General features: G+C 43.5%; 1 protein-coding gene across 2 annotated transcripts in view; it reads right to left on the bottom strand.

Moving 5' to 3' along the window:
* EXOC3L4 (exocyst complex component 3 like 4) overlaps window positions 1-15860 on the bottom strand; it is a 125323-nt gene that overhangs the window by 59209 nt on the left and 50254 nt on the right. For both annotated transcript variants that reach the window (XM_033952148.1, XM_033952149.1), the window contains 3 exons: window positions 13812-13946; window positions 9485-9585; window positions 5313-5408 (listed from right to left, as the gene is read on the bottom strand). In XM_033952148.1, the coding sequence (XP_033808039.1) occupies window positions 5313-5408; window positions 9485-9585; window positions 13812-13946 (332 nt within the window). The remainder of the gene's footprint in view (window positions 1-5312; window positions 5409-9484; window positions 9586-13811; window positions 13947-15860) is intronic.

Genomic DNA, 15860 nt, shown 5'->3' on the forward strand with positions numbered 1-15860 from the left:
AACAGCATTTCCTTCCCCCCACTTTCCTGTGAGCAGCTGCAGCAACATTTCCTCCCCCTCCATTTCCCTGTGCAGCAGCATTTCCCTACCTTCCACTTCTCTGTGCAGCAGCAGCATTTCCCTCCCCCCCCCACTACGCTGTGCAGAAGCTGAAGCAGCATTCCCTTTCCCTCCATTTCCCTGTGCAGCATGAGGTGGCACTCTAGGGCACTATGGTACGTTAATGGAATGGATAATGAATAAGATGTTAGTGGAGTATTTTGTGGAGTTTTTTTCTACAAACCGCCTGCTTTTCATATGGTTCTGGGTAACTCTAGTTAGATACAAGCATATGTGTTAGTTAAGGCCACGCCCAATAAAAGCGTACGGAAAGTTGGTGAATAAAAACCTGAATATGGATGTAGCCAAAGCCAGGAAAACACATTACAGATTAATATTAAGGAAAAGCATAATAATATTCTCTTTAAGTATTTTGCTATTAAGCCAGAATCATAGAGGAAATCAGATATAGATATATATAATATACACATGGAGGTATTAAACTGCCTCCATGTTTCTTTCTGTCTTTGTGTCTCTTCTTCGTGGCTTTAAAACATACTTCTGTTTTCCCGCCTATAAAAGCTAGTGTTCTTTGTGTGGTCTACCATGCCCAGAGGGAATAGGAGAAGCCTCATGGTCTAATTGATAACAGATGTGCTTGAGCTGATTAGGAAGAGCATATTAGACTCCATATTCCAAACTGGGGTATAACAGAGAAAGCCTTCATGTATTAAGTATGAATGTAATATACCGTGTTGGATGTGTGAATGGGGCCTCAAATGAATGATGGATGCTATGAATGATGTGAGAAAATGATTTGTACTTATATTTAAAGGTTTTATATAGATATATATAAGATGCAAGAAACTTTAAGGAGAAATCCTGAGGCAACATCTGGAAATGGTTAAGTTAGAATATTTCACATTCTTGCACCAGGATAGCTAAAGGGCTAAGAAAAAGATTAAATAAAATGGGGGAAAGGATAAGATCCCTGTCGTACTCCACAAAATAGTGTGTGAGGTCAAGAATCTGGTTGGTTGTCTGGAGACACTACCTTAAATGTCTGCTTAGAAAGTTATGAACTGAACCATTTATACACTAGGTCTGTTGTACCAACAGCTGATAATCTGGAGAGTAAAAGAGAATGGTCAATTATGCATGCATATTCATTGTGGATATCCTGAAAACCTGACTGGCTGGGATGTCTCCAGGATCAGCTTTGGGAACAAGTGCTTTAATATAGATGCTAGGGTACGGTGTATCCTGTCAAAGAGCTTCACACAATTAAGGGACAGTTCCCAAATTTGGCACCTCCATTAGGTAAACTGAAACCACATGCTGAACACTAACTCTATAATGCCATCTGAATGCCAAGAGGCCTTTATAGAATACTAGCATAAACCTGAACGAATTTTCTTGTTATGTCAATCAATATAATCATAGAAGCTTGGGAGAATAGAGTTGTGTGAGTAAAGCAACTCCTGCCACGTACTTCTGCATCTCTCAGGGCTTTTCTAATGTCGGCACTCTTAAGACAACATGAACCAGGCTTTTCTGACTATTCCACTTTGCCACCCTCCATGAAAATACCCATTTTATAAAACAGCAAATCGGAAGTCCTCTTTGACCCAGTAGGCAGAAAGACTTAGGATGGGTGAGTAAACATACACCAGATTCACCTTGCTTTCATTTCTCTTTGTGGGAGACTGGCCTGGTTTTGCAGGTTGGCCTGGCTGGCTAGGAGCAATTAGCATACAAACACCTTTCACAAAAACACTTTGCTTTATTGTTTGCGTCATACCAACCAAAGTATATAGCCATGGCTTACCTCATTCAGCTGCTTCTGGCATCAGTCTATTTTCCCAAGGCTTGCCTATGTCTGAGGAAAACTTGAGAGTTCCTCTTCCTCCCTCGGGGACCTCTCTAGAATGAACCTCTCTCCTGTGAGTCCCGCCCCTGTGACTCAACACTGAGCCCCAAAGTTCAGGGTATTCTGGGACATGTAGTCCATTCTCTTTCAAATTAGCATCCGCTGCTGCCCGGAGGTATAACATTTGCATGGGGGAGGGAAAAACCATTAATCTATCACACTCCTACAACCTGCTTCTAGTGTTTCCTGTAACATTAGGCTATGATTAGACAACTGTCCTGAGACGAGCCTGTTTACCCTCCTTATAGGCACTTCTGAATCACTTTCTGTTTTTAGAAGTCTATCAATAAATGCTGAAGGAAACTTTTAGTTTTATCATTGGCATGTTGCATATTATCTTTTATCTTTTCATATTACCTTGACTACATTTTTATATCTAGGCCAGGAGTGTCAAAGTCCCTCCTCGAGGGCCGCAATCCAGTCGGGCTTTCAGGATTTCCCCAATGAATTTGCATGCGATCTATTAGCATACAATGAAAGCAGTGCATGCAAATAGATCTCATGCATATTCATTGGGGAAATCCTGAAAACCCGACTGGATTGCAGCCCTCGAGGAGGGACTTTGACACCCCTGATCTAGGCTCTAGAATGGATGTTGGCTTTTCAAGCTGGTGTCTTCAACAATGGCTATCTGTCTTATGTTCCAATGTGTTTTCTTTGTTTTAAAATTGCTTAATCTCCATTGACTTTCCAGGTTCTTATCTACATGTTGAATCAGTGGCATCTAATTTAATCAGCATGTTTTTATATTTGTTGGCATGCTTGTGTTTTAAAAATGATTATTTAATGTGGAGGTTGTGAAGTTTTTAGACTGGCTTACACTGCAAGAAATCAGTGCCATGCACCTGATATATATATAAATATATATATATATATAAAAATCAACATCTACAGATTGTCCTACAAAATATTTACCATTTATCCTTAAATCACATTGTTCTGACCCCGGCAGCTTCATGCAAGTTTTATAACGTAGCTCTAAGATGTTTTTAATGTTATTCTCATTTCTTAGAATTGTAGCTTCAGTTTTTTCCTGGCATAGCATGTGAGCAATGCATTGTATGTAATGTAGTCTCATACGTTGTGCAGCCACTCTTGCTTACTTGTATAAGCTTTGTTTCTAGTGGTCTTTCTCCTGCAAGACCTCTCTTTTCCTCTCATCTAAGCTTGAATCTTTTGTCTTACTGCTGTACTTCCTGGTCACTTCTATAACCTTTGCTCGGATGGGTCTGTAAAGATAAGACCTCTCTCTGCTACCTGTTGCCAAGCTCTGGTCCTATTGGTCTCTTCCCTTCACCCCCCCCCTCCAACCTTATGGGTGTTCCCTGTGGATCTTTGTCTCAGGGTCAGTCATACCTTACTTTCCATCTGAAACACATGTGGCTCTATTCCCTGAACTGAGGATCTGCCTTTTTGCCTGGAGCTATCTGACCACACACATGAATAATTCAGCATTTCATCTCTAGAACTTGGAATATTTAACTGTCTAACTATTTCCTACCTCTGCCACAAAGCTTCTGTTTTTCACATCTTCATCTTCAGCTCCAATGTTCAGAAGTCCACTGACTGCGAGTACTATATTTACTCAATAAAGTATAGTTTAGAAAATGATAAGGACTTCCAGTGTGTGCATTGGTATGCTAAGGTTTAACTCTCTGGAAAATATAGCTTATGTTTGCTTAGAGAGTTCAAGTCTACGACAGCACGCTATGAGTCCACTCCCTTCCCTCAAAGATGTGAATGCAACAGCACATACCCGCCTGTATGATATCTTCTGATATCATGGCCAGTCCTAGTACAGCAACAAGAAGGTTCCTGGAGTAGCCCAGTGAGCAGTGCAGTGGTCTGCAGAGAAGAGGACCCAGGCCCACATCCCACTCTAACTACCACACTTATGGTTGGATTACGTGCAGTGGTGTAGCGAGTGCGGTGGCGCCCGGCATCGCAGGGCTGGGCGCCCCCTGCTCTTCCCCACTGTGCCGTGCGCCTCTTCCCCTCACCGCTTGAGCGCCTCCGCCCCCCGCGTACCTCTTGAGATATTCGCCGGTGCAAGCACTGTCTTCCACTTGCTGCTTGCGCCGCCCTCGGCTCCCTTCTGACATCACGTCCTGCAACCAAGAAATGATGTCAGAAGAGAGATGAGGCCAGAACAAGCAGCAGGTGGAAGATGTGGCTCGCGCTGGCAAACATTTTAAGAGGTGTGAAGAGGAGGAGAGGCGCCAGTGCAGGCGACCCTGCAAAGACGGCGTCTGGGGCAGCCCGTCCCCTCCCCCCCACTCCCCTTACTACAACACTGATTATGTCAGCCTTCCAAATCCCTCCCGAATCTCGCTGTAACTACATATAGGTGCCACCTGCAGGCATAAGGGCTATTGGTGTGGTGTACAGTTAGGTCCAGTAGGTTTGGTTGGGTTTTGGAGGGCTCAACATTCAAGTTATTAGGTGTTTAAATACCAACTATCAAGGTTATTTAAGCGGTTTTGCAATCAGGTACTCAAGCATTTTTCCCTATCTGTCCCGGTGGGCTCACAATCTATCTAACGTACCTGGGGCTATGGAGGACTGAGTGACTTGCCCAGGGTCACAAGTAGCAGCGCAGGGTTTGAACCCACAACCGCAGGGTGCTGAGGCTGTAGCTCCAACCACCGCGCCACACGCCCCTCACTGTAAGGGGGTTATGGTGAGATGTGTACCTGGGTCCTTTTATCTGGGGCTCACTGCAGTGGCCCCTAAGGTGCTCCACTGTGATGTCTGTGTGGCTAGTCCACTGAAAATTGTGGGTCCCTCCTACATCCCATGGCCTGTTTTGTGCATTTTCCTTTTGGACGTGTATTTTGTGGGGTTTTTTAATGATTCAAAAAAATAGAGGCGCATCTGAAAAATGGCCATTTAAAAAAAAAAAAAAACCCAAAACCCCAAGATTGACGTTTTACGAGTTTGAAACTGGATTTTTTTGCATGTCTTCCACAAAACGTCCAAACTCAGATTTGGCCATCATCTCGAATATGGCCCTCTATATCATATTAAAATTTTTGCTCAGTTATTGCAAACCATTCCACTGACCTAATAAGTCCAACTGAACGCCAACCACGTAACTATAAAGCAGAGGTATCCAACCTTTTGGCTTCCCTGGGCCGCATTGGCCGAAAAAAATGTTTCTGGGGCTGCACAAACGCTGCAGCAAGACAGAGGAGGGAGCAGGCAAGACGGTAAACACTCGGGGGCAGCAGAGGGGGCATCGCCCTCGACCGGGGCCGCACAAAATATTTCACGGGGCCACATGCGGCCCTTGGGCCGCAGGTTGGACACCCCTGCTATAAAGTATGCATAGACAGAAACCTACCTTAATTCGAAGAAGCTGTTAATGTAGACGATCAAATAAGGCACAAACATGGGGGAAGCTTTTTTTTCATCCCAGTCCATAAATTCATTTTCTAACCTGGATCATAAATTTAAAAGGGTTATTTGCAATCTGTATAATATCAAGAAAATCACAGAACTGTAACATGTAAACCACTCTAAAGTCACTGACAACCTACTAGCTAAAAGCAGAGATGCTAGACTTTCCTAAGAATAAAATCTATTTTTAATCTGTTCACTTAGCAAAACTACATGAATTCACTATTTTTCTTCAAAAAGTGTTCTTTCTCTTACACAGGATTGCTATCTCCAAATCCTAAAGCTTTAACTGGGGTTTCCCCCCCCCCCGAATATCCACAACAAATGTTTTAGACGTGTAGAGGGCCCAGGGTCCTGTTATGGGGTGCAAGCAGCGACACCTTTGGGAGTTGGAACACTTACCTTGCCGGTTCATGCTAAAAACCTCTAGCGCAGCTTGTTAAAAGGGGGAGGGGGGAGGGGGGTGCCCTTATTTAAGTTTAAAGTATATTTAAATTTTGATATACTGCTTAAGAACGGACTATCTGAGCAGTTTACAAATATAACACATCAATATTTAGAATGGAAAGGAAGTACATATTTTATATAGGACAGGGATGGAGTAGAGAATGATACGGGGACAAATTTTTCCCCATTCCCGTGGAAACTCATTTTTCTGTCCCTTTGAGTTCTTTTCCAGTCCCTGCCCCATTCTTGCAAGCTCCGTCCTCATCTGCACAAGCCTCAAACACTTTAAAATCATAAGTAGCAATATTCTAGAGCTCAGATTGTGATGTCATAATGCCTCATTACACCAATGCCTAAGCTCCGTCCTCATCTACACAAGCCTCAAACACTTTAAAATCATAAGTAGCAATATTCTAGAGCTCAGATTGTGATGTCATAATGCCTCATTCCACCAATGCCTAAGACCTTTCTGTTCGGTGATGCGTTCTCATAGGCAATTGAACTTATAACACAATGTAATATGAGACACCCCCCCTTGAAGAGCAACGGGACCGCTCCCCCTTCCTTATGTGGTTCCCTTTCCCCCTCTTTTCTATCACATATTGGAGTTCTCTCCCATCCCTCTTTGGTTTGTACGTCATTTTTATATTTTATTTTAATCATCTTTGTTAAATAGTATTATTTCATTATACTTCATCTTAAATTTATTTGTAAGCCGCTTAGTGGGATATCAAGAAACAATAATCTTGAAGCTTGAACTTGGAACGAGACTTGGGAGTGCTGATCGACAAGTCGATGAAGCCGTCTGCACAATGCGCTGTGGCAGCAAAAAGGGCGAACAGGATCACGAACAGATCGGAGAAGGTTATCATACCGCTATACCGGGCCATGGTGCGCTCTCACCTGGAGCACTGCGTCCAGCACTGGTCGCCATACATGAAGAAGGACACAGTACTACTTGAAAGGGTCCAGAGAAGAGCGACTAAAATGGTTAAGGGGCAGGAGGAGTTGCCGTACAGTGAGAGATTGGAGAAACTGGGCCTCTTCTCCCTTGAAAAAAAGAGACTGAGAGAAAACATGATCGAAACATTCAAAATACTGAAGGGAATAGTCTTAAACACAGACTGTTCACACTCTCCAAGGTATGGAGAACGAGAGGGCAGTCTCTAAAGTTGAAAGGGGATAGATTCCGTACAAACGTAAGGAAGTTCTTCTTCACCCAGAGAGTGGTGGAGAGCTGGAACGTTCTTCCGGAGTCTGTTATAGGGGACAACACCCTCCAGGGATTCAAGACCAAGTTCGACAAGTTCCTGCTAAACTGGAACATTCGCAGGTGAGGCTGGACTCATTTTAGAGCACTGGTCTTTGACCTGGGGGGCCGCCGTGTGAGCGGACAGCTGGGCGAGATGGACCACTGCTCTGACCCAGCAGCGGCAATTCTTATGTTGTTATGTATCTAGATCCTTGGTGCAGAATGAAGGAACCGTTAAGCAATTCAAAATGAGAGGATCTGAGAGGTCATGGGGTTAAGTAAGGAATCAACAGGCAAGAAAGGTACAGAGGTTGTCCTGAGTGATAGATTTTATGAGCAAGGACAAGAGTTTTATACATGATAAATACAACGTGAGGGCAAGAAAAATGACACACCTGAATAAGCATGCAATTAGGAAAATAAAATAACATAGATATGATGGTATCTTAATAGGCAGCTGTGGGACTGTGCAATTGAAACATGAAGACAGATAAGCTGGGCAGGATGGACAAGTCAAGTGGGATAAATAGATGGGTGGTAAATTGAAGGCAAATTATATGTATAGTTGAATAAAGTATGCGGAATTAGTTACAGGTTGTGTTGCATCTAATTTGAAATGTCTAATTTAGACATTTCAACACACAGGTATGAACAGCATCTCAGCCAAAGTATAGTAACCAAAGATGATTTATTGTAGTGCAGACGTAAAAAATATATATGAGACTGTATAAAACCCAACAGCAGAAACAGATTGTTGAGTGCTGCCTTCTTATGACTTTATGCTGCTTTTATCTGGCTGGTGATGCAGGTTTTATACACCACCTAGTTCTACTAACCCCTGATGCAGCCCTTAGCATGGGCGAAACACGGCCTGTGTCGGGATTTATATATATATTTTTATGTCTGCACTACAATAAATCATCTTTGGCTGAGATGCTGGTTTGACCTCCACTTTGATTTTACAGATCGCCTGCCCTGTTGTTTTTTTAACACACAGGTATATTCTATGACATGTGTTTAAGCCCGTTACATTAACGGGTGCTAGAGTAGATGTGTCTGTCTGTCTTTCTTTCTTTCTTTCTCTCTCTCTCCTTTTCTGCTGTCTGTCTTTCTTTCTGTCTCTCTCTCTCTCTCTCCTTGGCCGCTTTCTACACTCAGGCCCAACAATTGTCCCTTTCTGTTCCCTCCCTCCTTCCTTCCTATGTCCTTAGTGCCCCCAGTGCCTTCTTCCTATGTCCTTAGTGTCTCCTATGTCCTTAGTGCCCCAGTGCCTCCTTCCCATGTCCTTAGTGCCCCTTCCCATGTCCTTAGTGCCCCCAGTGCTCCTTCCTATGTCCCCTTCACTGCCTTCCATCCTCTGTCCCACCCCCCTCCCCCAAAGCTAGCCAGCCTACCTCCCTCCTTATCTGCCATGCTTAAGCCAGCCTGCCTGCCTCCCTCCAGCACCGAAGCCAGCCCCCCCTCCCCCGCACCGGCCCCCTGCTGCTGCTACCTACTATCTGGCCTACTGCTGCTTCAAACACCCCCCTGGTCCACCGCTGCTGCTGCCCACTGAAACTAAACCAAAAATAAAAGGGCCCGCCACACACAAACCACTGAACACGTCGACATTGCCATGGAGCTACGGATCACGGAGGTAGAAGTGCGCATGCGCGCTTAGGGTTTTATTATTATTGATGTTCTCTACTAAGGTCCATCAGAATATTCCAATAGGTAACCTGTTTGTAGCATTCTTCAATCAGGTAACGTCCTATTTGCCATTGATCCATTTGTTGCTTTCTTTCTTATCTATAACTTGTTATTCTTATTTTTCAATTTTATTTAAATTAAAAAAATCATTAAAGAGGACTTATCTTTGTAATGTCAACCGGAAACAACTAGCATTTAAAGCAAAGGTAGGCCCCGGGAGGGCAAAGGGTTTTAGTTGGGTGGCCGGTAGCTGGCCCTCTTCCGAGGGTGGGGAGAAGCTAGCCCAGGAGGACCCACAAGGTGAGTGGTGAATTTTGGCTGTGAATCGGGTTGGGTCATTCCAAAAATAGGTAAAAGAAAAGAAATCAATAATGATAAAAATAATAAAGTTTTGGTTCTCGTGTGTGAGTCCACAGGACCCAACATGATCCGTGTTTCAGAAAACACTCCTTCCTCAGGGGTCTGAAAAATGCAACAACGCAGAGAACCCGAGACCCCAAGTAATACCTCGTGAAACGGCGTGAAATACTCCTATCCGACAGCAGCGCTGCCCGCAAGCCCTTCTTGGTTGGGCTGAGAACTTTTCAGCGCCCCCCCCCCCCCCTCGTAACCCTAGACATGTGGTACAGTATATCGAGGCCCACCCCCTTTACTTTGACCGTGATGTATTGTGTCAGGGGTTGGGGGATTATAATAAGAAGCACAAAAGCCAAATGCTCTGCATATACCTCTTTATGAACTGCTGAAGTCCTTCTAAGCACATCTGAAGAGTTCCTCTTTCCAAATCTAGGCATAGTTTCCCAGATCTTCTTACATGATGGTCAATCATCTGAAAGATACAAGGCAGCAAACGTAAAGGCTGCGTTCAAACACTGACCTGGGCCCACTCATATCTGTTCATGTATTATTTTCAGGCATTCTTTCTTTATATATATATATATATATATATATATATATATATATATATATATATATATTTCATAGGGTACATGACACCGGAAGCTAATCATTTTTTAACACCCCCCCCTTTATAAAAATATTTTTAGTAATTTTATTTATTTATTTAGTTTTAAATTTCATCCTCCCCAGAGAGCTCAGAATGGGTTACAGTTTAACATTCACAGTGTTACAATATAACATTACAAAGGGTTATAATCTCTCCAACCCCATGCAGGCTGAGGTTATAAACAAAATATACAAAAAAGACTTTTCCTCTCTCTCTCTCTTTTAGGTCCTAGCTCACAGTCGCTGTCTAACACCAACTCTGGCAGGATACACATTTCAAATCTGACATATTGTAATCACAAAATAGAAATTAAAATTATTTTTTCTACCATTTCTTGTTTGGTCACTTTATTATTCAAATCATGTTGGTCCCAGGCGCTGGTTTCTTTTTGTCTTCTCTTAACTAACTCGCCAGGGTCTCCTACCCATGCTCAACAACCATCTTCCATCTCTGGACCTTCTCTTCCACTGCCAAAGCCAATATTTCTTTCTCACTGTCTACCATCTCTTGTCTCTCTCTCTTCCTGCCTTGTGCCCTGAGTCAAACCTCTCTATTACCCTCCATGAAAAAATTTCTTTCTCTCTCCCCATGCACCATCTCTCCCTGCCCTCCACTCTATGTCCAACATTTCTCCTTCTCTCTTTTCCATGCATGTCTCCCTCCCCATCACCATATGAAGGATTTCTCCCTCTCACCCCTTTCTACTTCTTTGTTGCACCTCCCTTCCTCTTCTCCAGCCCATGTCCAACAATTCTTCCTCTCTTCCCCCATGTGCAGCAGCTTTTTATTTCTCCCTCTCAACCCCTGTGCAGCACCTCTGGACCCGACCGACCCCCCCTCCCCCCCACCCCCACACACACTCCATCCCACTGTGGGATTTTTTTGTGGCCTGCTCTACCAGGTCTTTCTCCATATCATCAGTAATGTCATCAGTGACGCAGCAGAGGGAAGGCCCCTGTGGGTCATAAGACGCCTGTATAGAGTGTTCTTTCATTGTCATTAGCTTTAACTCACTGTTCTGTCGGCATCGGGCCTTCCTCCTGCTTCCGCGAAGGCATGACCCAGCAGAGAGAGGCCCGACGTCGGCAGAGCAATGAAGTTCCCAGACCATGATGCTGAACCTGGGAACGCTCCCTTATGGTCTACACCCAGGGTGGACTGCCCCCCCCACCTCCCCCCTTAGTATGCTACTGATTTATTTATGTATTCAGTTTTCTATACCATTCTTCCAGGGGAGCTCAGAATGGTTTACGTGAATTTGTTCAGGTATTCAAGCATTTTTCCCTGTCTGTCCCAGTAGGCTCATAATCCATCTAATATACCTGGAGTAATGGGGGAACAAATGACTTGCTCAGGGTCACAAAGAGCAGCGTGGATCTCAACCCACAACCTCAGAGTACTGGGGTTGTAAATATAACCCCTGTGGTCACACTATCTGATATAGTGTGGTAGGAGATAGCATGGTAAGCATTGTCTGACAGAAATGGCAGAGTTAACAAAGCATGGCAAAACATAGCATGCCAAGCATGGTGTAGTGAGACACAGCATGGTGAGCATAGCATGATGAAGCATGACTAATATAGTATGACATGACTTGGCAGAATTGGTAAGGCAAGCGTGCATGATGAAGAAAAGCATGGAACACGTGGAATAGCAAACATTGAGTGGCAGACATAGTATGAGAGATTGTAGCACGGCAAACGTATCCCCTATATACTGTATAAGCAGCCCCAATATTCAGGAAGCTTCTTCATTTTGTCCAGGAAGTAGTCATCTGTAGTGCGTTTGGCCCCCTCAAGTCATTCTGAAAAGTTGGCCGCTGTGTTCCAGAATGCTACATTAACTACTTACGTTTTCCATGCCTTACTCTTTCCCTTCGTCACGGACAATATCATGGACAATCCCAGGTCATCTACTGCGGTGGTTCTTGAAGCTAAGGGGCAGGGTTGCGCCATCCCTTTGGAGTTAAATTCTATTGCAGTCTCTTTGGTTAGCTATTGGGTCTCGCTGACTTCTCTGAAGCACTCTTCTCTCCCCTGACCTATCTCTTCCATGCCGTCTGCTCCAACGGTTCCCAGTAACTGAACAAACAATCCACAGACACCCTTGTCAACAAAAAATAACGGCCAGTGCGCCACCAGGCTGTTCCTTACTGCAATAAGCCTTATTCCAGTGTTTCTACTGTAGTGAATGTCACTTCTCTCGACATTTTTCATTCCTCACCCACACACTCCCATTTACTATACATATATTTGCATCTCCTTCTACCTGACATCTTAATTTTGTTTCTGTTAGTTTTGTAGATTTTTTTTTTACCATTCTACGGCCAATTGCATCTAATTAACACCACTTAACAACTATTCAATGGTACATATATCTACTGCTTTTAAAGTAATTATGCTCAAATTAGGTACCTAGAAACTCACTGCACTGGAAAGATTGTCAAGAGCAGCTGAAATAAATAATTTGCAATGTACATTGTCATGATGAAAGAAAGGCCTATTTAGGAGACTATGGGGGTATGCCCTTTTGGATGTCCAAATACTTCCAAGAGTCTGCATAGAAGGTAATGCCGCTTTTTGAACCAAAGAAAACAAACGCACACTTTGTTTTCGAAACTGTTCGTCTGATCCTTAGGTTTCATCTGTGATGAGGAACTAATTCCATGGCGGTGCAAGATGGGAGCTCACTGTGGGCGCGTCGCTTACAGGACATTTGCTTCCTTTGTTTCGTTTTCCTTTGGCGCTCAAGCTGATTGGCAACTAGAAGAACATTTTGCCAGGACTCTCAAAATAGCCTAAAGCGAAAAAGGGCCGCTGTTGAGTCCGGCTCTTTGAATTATTTGATGAATTTTTGCTGTGTGCCAGTTTCAGCTTTTGTGCCTATTTTGTTGAAGCGTTGTGTTCTGCAATATCCCTATGATCAAGGGGACTGTGATTATGGATGCCTTTGGTGAAATGTGGAGTTTTTAAGAGACCAGTGACTGTGAGAAAACCCACTTTGTACGACGTAGTTGTCCTGCCATGGGAGTACATAATCTGAGGTCTTTTTTTGATGGTGCAGGAGCCTTGTCAAAGGGATTTATACTGTTGGATGGATTTTCTCTGGTTTGCTGATTTATATACAGTATAGTTCTTATGAGTTTCATGTTTTTAGTGTAAGATGCAACACATTTACCAAGGTTACAACTGTCCTGCTTAAGGTTATGCAGTGCTTTGAGTTATGCCGGCATCTGATATCCATGCATGGATCTGATATCCACACTAGGAGTCAAAGGCAGGGTTACCAGACATCCGAATTTCCCCGGACATGTTCGGATGGCTTTTCAAAACCCAGCACATTGTCCAGGTTTTGAAAAGTGCACATGGGTGATGTTATCACATCGCATCTGCGAATACACAGATGCAGTCCCAACACACTAACAGGTTAAGGGGGATGGGGCATGACATGGGCGGAACTGAGTGGGCTTGGGGGCGTGGCCACGGGTCCGGATTTTCCTTCGGGCAAATCTGGCAAACCTAGTTAAAGGTTTGCCAAACCCGAATGAGAAAGAGGATGGTATGATCCTGGTATGGTCACTATAGAAGTGGTATGGCCTCCACTGCAGTTTCAACCATTTGCCCACACATAGTATGAAGGGGAAAAGGGTTGACTCAGGATAAATCTAAGGAAATATTACTTTACAGAAAAGATAGTGGATATATGGAATAGCCCCTAGTAGAAGTGGTGGAGGCAAAGACAGCATCTGATCCCAAGAAAGCAAGGGGATCTCTGAGGGAGAAGGGATTGTAAAGCTTTGTAGCTGGTGTGTATAGACAGAATGGACAGGGCATGTGGTTTTTATCTGCCATAATATTTCTAAGTTTCTATGAATCAGACTGAGAAAGCCTCTGCTGTTTTTGTTTGTTTAAAGCAATATGGACCTATGTCAAAGTCCCTATGGAATAGGGCTCTTATGAAAGGTCAAAGAAAATAAACTGTGGCTACCTTGCAATCATTGAAAAGAACACAGATTTATCATAGGTTTAACTATCAAGAAATCCCATTACCTGTTGAATATCAATGTACATTGGTAAGCAATAGCAGCCTTGATTCTGAATTCCTTCACGTTTTGGCTCTTCTTCTCTGTTCCATTTCTCCATTTCTATTGCCAGGATGTTCTCCCAATACTTGTTCATCTTTTCCTATGCATAAAATAAACTCTGTAGTTCATGATAAGAATAATTTAAATCCCTCCACTCCCAGGCTTAGACGTCTTTTGTTGCTTCTTTTCTGCAAGCCTTCTCTTATCATTTTTGTGGGTTCTGCTGAGATTTTTAGAACGAGATTTGAGGAAGTTATGTATTTCGGCTGACTGACCACTACTATAGGGATGGAAACATTTCTTCCCTAGCCCACTACAAAACCTAAGAGGGGAAAAAAATGGAGCAAACCGTTATTCTGATTTTTATTTCTATATCAGCCTAACCATTAAGCAAGACAAGAAAGTCATCTAGGGCAGCAAACCATAGCTCCTGTCAGCCACACAAACTCAAAGAACCAGCAAAGTGTTCTGTCAATGGCGGGGAGAGTAGACAATTTTCAAACAGTTGGTTAAATGACTTGGAAACTACCCTCATTATGTGTGTGTGTGGTTCATATGCACAACAAAACTTAAGAGGTCCTTTTACTAAAATGCGATAGGAGCTAACGTGCGTCTAAAGCAGAAAAATGACTTAAGTGGGATATACTAAAATGTCACACGCTAATTTTTGTATGTGTGCACACTAAAGGGCTGATTCCACAAACAAAGTTTCGACTGTAGGCAGCGGTAGACGTCTTACCGCCGTCTCACTGGCCAATCAGGATTCACGTTAAAAAAAAATCTATGCCGTGATGGACGCCTACAATACAGGCATTTGACTGATGCTTACGGAGGTGTGTAGGCACGCCTATCGACGCCCAAGGCCAGCATTGGTGTGGTTTCTACCGGAAATGACCTTGGGCATCCGTTAGCGTCCCTATGCATCTCCGTAGACGCGAGACAGATGCCTTGAATGTAGGCCTGTAAAATGCTGGCCTACATTTAAGGCGTCTGGCAGAAAAAAAAGACGTGATTCTCTAAAGGATATTGATGTGTGATTGACGCGTGATAGGCGTCCACCGAGATCAGCGTCCTTTAGTGAATCAGGCCCCAACTGCACAGCAAAATTTTTGTATTTTTTTAAAGGGGCGGTATAGGGGCAGAGAGCGGGGGTTTGTGTGCTAACTACTTGGTGCGTCTACATTACTGTGTGCTCTCTAGTTAGCGCATAAAGAGTGCCTACAAAACAGGTGGTAATTTTTTTCAATGTCAGCACGCTAATGGTAATATTAGTGCCTGGACATAAATAAATAGAATATCATGGGGAGTTTTTATAGCCACGCTAAATATGGCCTAAGTGCAAAGGCATATTCGGAGCCGGCACCTACATAACAAAGTGGCCAGATCAACCAAGTAAAGAAAAGAAAAGTTGTTACAGATTGCAATATGGGGCACGGAGGAATTGTGTAATGTAGTGATTTTTCAAAGTAGGTTGCAAGTTGCTGTTCAGAGATCGATGAACTATCTTCCGTATGATGAGGGACCCGAGATGTAGTGAGAATTTTGAGGGTTTTATAAAGTACTGCTGTGTTTGGCGCAGCAGTAATCTTAGCAGTGTAATAGGTACGAGGAGGCGGTACTCGTATAAATATTGAAGAGGTGAAAAGGAATGTAGCCATTTCCTCTCTGCTTGCTGGAGCTAGTCTTTGAGATGTCGCAATTCAGGAGTACACCGAGGATCAGATTTCTGACGTGATAATAATAATAATAATTTTATTCTTATATACCGCTTAAACCAGGGGTAGGCAATTCCGGTCCTCGAGAGCCGGAGCTAGGTCAGGATATCTACAATAAATAGGCATTAGATAGATTTGCATCTCTAGGAGGCAGTGCATGCAAATCCATCTCATACATATTCATGCTGGAGATCCTGAAAACCTGACCTGGCTCCGGCTCTCAAATACCGGAATTGCCTACCCCTGGCCTAAACTATAATAGTTCAAGGCGGTTTACAACAAGAAATACTGGACAAGCC

This window comes from Geotrypetes seraphini, chromosome 7 (assembly GCF_902459505.1).
Source record: "Geotrypetes seraphini chromosome 7, aGeoSer1.1, whole genome shotgun sequence".
Lineage (NCBI taxonomy): Eukaryota > Metazoa > Chordata > Amphibia > Gymnophiona > Dermophiidae > Geotrypetes > Geotrypetes seraphini.